Source organism: Sinocyclocheilus anshuiensis, unplaced genomic scaffold, assembly GCF_001515605.1.
Source record: "Sinocyclocheilus anshuiensis isolate Anshui unplaced genomic scaffold, SAMN03320099.WGS_v1.1 scaffold210, whole genome shotgun sequence".
Taxonomy (NCBI): domain Eukaryota; kingdom Metazoa; phylum Chordata; class Actinopteri; order Cypriniformes; family Cyprinidae; genus Sinocyclocheilus; species Sinocyclocheilus anshuiensis.
Genome location: NW_015547666.1, coordinates 1,490,699 through 1,495,555, shown reverse-complemented (window position 1 = coordinate 1,495,555; position 4,857 = coordinate 1,490,699). Strand labels below are relative to the sequence as shown.

General features: G+C 34.9%; 1 protein-coding gene across 2 annotated transcripts in view; it reads right to left on the bottom strand.

The window, feature by feature from the left end:
- The window catches only part of LOC107702602 (ephrin type-A receptor 5-like), a 107,283-nt gene that overhangs the window by 46,907 nt on the left and 55,519 nt on the right, over positions 1-4,857 (bottom strand). For both annotated transcript variants that reach the window (XM_016504974.1, XM_016504975.1), the window contains exons 4-5: positions 3,548-3,703; positions 2,472-2,807 (exon numbers count right to left, since the gene is read on the bottom strand). In XM_016504974.1, coding sequence (XP_016360460.1) covers positions 2,472-2,807; positions 3,548-3,703 — 492 coding nt within the window. The remainder of the gene's footprint in view (positions 1-2,471; positions 2,808-3,547; positions 3,704-4,857) is intronic.

Sequence of the window (4,857 nt, the reverse complement as noted above, 5' to 3'; positions counted from 1 at the left end):
ACACACACACACACACACACACACACACACACACACACACACACACACACACACGCACACACACACACACAAACTCACACATCCTTTTAATATATAATTTATTTCTGTGATGCAAAGCTGAATTTTTATCAGCCATTACTCCAGTCTTCATCAAGTCTTCAATGTCACATGATCCTTCAGAAATAATTGTAATATGCTAATTTATTATCAATGCTGGAAACAGTTGTGCTGCTTAATATTTTTTGGAACCTGTCATACTGTTTTCTGAGGCACTATTGAGCCTTCAGCTCATCTGTGTTGTTGGATCGACTGTTTCTCATCTTTCTTTTGAAAATATCCCATAGATTCCATATGGGGTTCAGGTCAGGTATGCTGGCTGGCCAATCAAGCACAGTAATATCATGGTCACCAAACCACTTGGAAGTGGTTTTGGCACTGGCTAAAGTCCCTAAAGTCCTGCTGGAAAAGGAAATTAGCATCTCCATAAAGCTTGGCAGCAGATGAAAGCTACAAAATCTCCAAAATCTCCTGGTAGATGGCACATTGACTTTGGACTTGATGAAACACCCAAATCATCACTGACTTCGGAAACTTCACACTGGACTTCAAGCAGCTTGGATTCTGTGCCTCTCCAGTCTTCCTCCAGACTCCAGACCTTGATTTCCAAATGAAATTAAAAACTTACTTTTATCAGAAAAGAGGACTTTGGACCACTGAGCAACAGTCCAGTTCTTTTTGTCCATAGCCCAGGTAAGATGCTTCTGACGTTGTTTCTGTTTCAGAAGTGGCTTGGTAGCCCTTTTTCTGAAGACGTCTGAGCGTGGTGACTCTTAATGCACTGACTCCAGCTTCAGTCCACTCCTTGTGAAGCTCTCCCAAGTGTTTGAATCGGCTTTGCTTGACAGTATTCTCAAGCTTGCAATCCCTGTTGCTTGTGCACCTTTTCCTACCCAATTTCTTCCTTCCAGTCAACTTTGGATTAATATGCTTTGATACAGCACTCTGTGAACAGCCACCGCTTTCAGTAATGACATTCTGTCACTTACCCTCTTTGTGGAGGGTGTCAATGATTGTCTTCTGGTTCATTGCCAAGTCTTCCCCATTATTGTAGTTTCAAAGAACAAGAGATACCCAGAATTTATTTTGAAGGGACGGATACTGGATACTGGATTTTTGACTTTCATGAGCTGTAAGCCCTAATCATCAAAAAAAAAAAAAAAACTTTTGAAATATTTTTCTTTTATTATTTTTTTAAATTTTTTTGGAAAACCCAAAATCTTAAGGTATAAACTCAAATATATCCCATCACATTCTCCCAACCCCTTGTGAAAAAGAAGTACACTTTAGCATACTAAATATATTACAGAAAAAACAATTTAGAATAATTTTAAATGTTAGTGTAAACTAAATGTAATGTTTTCAGGCACTTAATCAATTGATTGAATATTCATTACATTAAATTGAATTTCAGTAGGACTTAAATACATTTCATACATATTTTCATAACTTACTCTATTGTCTTTGATATATGGTTAGCATGTAATGTTAAATGTACTGACAAGCGTTTATGATAAACTGCAATACACTTATATATGAATAAAATATAAGTATATAACATCAATTCTATTTAAACGTGTATGTCTTTATTTAAATATATTTGTTATGATGAAGCTGCAGCTTTGTCCAATCAAAATGGATCATTTACATTATATTATGAATTACATAAATTGTAAATTATTATAATCAGGTACTTTAAATGTGCTACAGTATATTAGTCAACACATCAAAATAAGTGTACTGTAAAATAAGCGTAAAAAAATATTAAAACATAAGGATTAAAAATTTACTTGAAAGTAACATTTTTAATTTGATATTATTACCAAGTGCACTTTTTGAAAGTGTACATAAGCGTGCGAAGAATTATGAAAGTGTTTGTCTTTAAGTAAGCTTAAGTGTCTTTAATTTAATTTCATTTCATTTCATTTCATTTCATTTCATATTATATTATACAGTATCTGCAAGTCCAGTTTATTATTATACTTTACAGGTGCACTAGAAAGGAACACTACAAAAGTACATCCAATACAATTAAATGCACTTCCTTTTCACAGGGGCCACCAAATGATCATTTGAGCTCCATTCTTATATTTCACCTAAGGAATCTGAAATATTAAACAAAACACAAGTAAAACTGCATTAAGTCTCATTATGGACTACGAAAGACTACGTCTGCAAATACAGTTTATGTTTAAAATAGACACTTTTCCTGATCCAGCCAAATCCAAAGATCAGATGAAGCCCCGTCCTAAATTATTTCCAGCCAAATATTTAGTTTCACTCTTAAATGTGTCGCATTACATAAATTAAATGATTTGCAAATGCCATTTTAAGCTCTTGCGGACAGCATGAACTTTGTCATGTTAAGCTTTAGCATGTAATAGGAACAATTCCAGAGGGACGGATCTACTCACCGGCCTGGTTGGTGGTGACATTGAGTGAGACGTACTGCCTCAAAGGGGCGGTTCGTTCCGACACCCCGTTCACAGCCTCCACCTCAAAGGTGTAGTTGGTGTGAGCCAGGAGATCCATGACCATGACGGAGGTGTTCTTCAGACCTGTCCGCTGAGGCAGATATCGCACATGACTTCCACATGGCTCGTACTGGCCTGAATCTGTGCTGATCTTACTGCACACGATGTTGTATCGAACATCCTTCCGACCGCCTGTTTCCTCCGGAGCGCTCCACTCCAAGAAGACACTGGTCTCGTTGACGTTGGAAATAGCGTTACGTGGGGCCGAAGGTGGCTCTGCAAGATAATAGAGTATATCACGATAAAATGATGAACATTATACCAAAAAAAAATAAAAAATGGCATAACAGTACACTTAAAAAGATAGTTCAGCCAAAAATGATTTTTTTTCTGTTAATTTTCTCAATCCCCTGCCCATCCAACCACCAACCTTTGGTGGTTCATAAAATGCAAGTCAATGGCCACCAGCACGTCCAAAAAAGTATATCAAGGAACACAAAATTAATACTTGTGGCTCCTGACGATGTATTGAGGTCTTACGAAGCGAAACGATCAGTCTGTGCAAGAAACTGAACATTATATACAACATCAGGCAATGGGGAAATCCAATTATTTTTGGATTCTTTTGGTCCGATTTGGTGAACTGGTTCAACTAGTTCACCAAAAAGCACCGGTTCAAAAGAATGTGGTTCAAATTATTCAAATCATTCCGCACCATTTGCCCTACAGGTAATAATGCTGTAAATAATGTTCAGTTTCTTGCACAGACCAGTCATTTCGCTTCATAAGATCTCAATATATCGTCAGGAGCCACAGGGATTCATTTTGTGTTTTTGACTCTCAAAGTCCTGGTTGCCTTGCATTTTATGAATAACCAAGGATCACAGTTTCAGCTAAAAATTGCTGTACTTAAAAACAAAAACAAAAAAATCTTCTTGGATGGCCTGAAAGTGAGAAAAATAACAGCACATTTTAATTTCTGGGTGAACTATCCCTTTAATAGAAGCAGCTCTTACTTGTGCAGGCCATGTTGGTGGGGTCCGATTCGGTCCGGTAGTATCCCTGCTCACACTGACAGGAGGTGGAGGCCTCCACTTTGCTGAAACTTCTGGGAGGACATTTACTGCAGCTTTTGGTCTGAAGAGCTGATCGGTAAAAGCCCGGCTTGCACACTGCAGAGATATCAAGCACAATAGGGAGGTGATTACATTACTAATGCCATCGATCAGTGCCTTTGTACTGCTTGTTCAGAGCTGATGAGAAAATTTAGTCATTAAAGTCAAACATGCAACAACTTCATTAAAAAGAGCAGGTGCTTATTTCAATAGAGAGCTGATGCTTTGAACACACAGGCTTTAATGAATAGCCTACTTTCTGTTCTTGGCTATCGACCCAAAATCATGGGAAACATTTCCTTTTTTATAATGTTACATAATTATAATAATTAGCATCTGTTTATTTTAAATGTTAATCTTATTGATGTGCAAGGCAAATGGGTGGAAAGGAAATATGTGTGTACAGAACTGTTCAAAATGTTGGTGTTGTATTATTATTTTATGTTAGTTTATTTTATATTTAATTGTATTGTTTTATTTTATATTTTATTTTACTCAAAACTACAGTAAAAACAGCAATATTGTGAAATATTATTATAATTTAAAAGAACTGTTTTCCATTTAAATATATAATAAAATGTATTATTTTCCTCTGAGGTAAAGCTGAATTTTCAGCATCATTACTTCAATCTCAGTGTCACATGCGAGTAATCTTTGTAACATTATGAATGTATTTACTGTAACTTTTGATCAATTTAACGCATCTTTCCTTAATAAAGTATTAATTTAATTAAAACTGACCCAAACTTTTAAATTGTAGTATATATTAATGAATAGAGATGGTTAGCAAAATGTTCATGCTGCTTTTTTCCATGCAATGAAAGAGCATTGGGACTGGGAAAAAAATAAAAAAATTAAAAAAATAAATAAAATAAAATAAAATAAAAGTGAACTGGGACTGGGGAAAATAAAATAAAATAAAATAAAATTTAAGCCAATAATGCAAAAGTTTAAGCCAATAATGCAATATATATATATATATATATATATATATATATATGTATATTTGTAAACTTTTTATATATATGCACATAAAAATGTATTATAACAGGTTTGGCGTCAGACGAAAAGGATTTGAGAGTTACTGTATGGTGGAAGGCAATTACTTAATTTTTAGTATGTTCCTCAATCAAAGTTACTAAAGTAGCATATGAGTGAGTGAGACTGTCATTTTTTTTTTTTTTTTCTTTTTTGGTTTCTTTTTTTTTTTT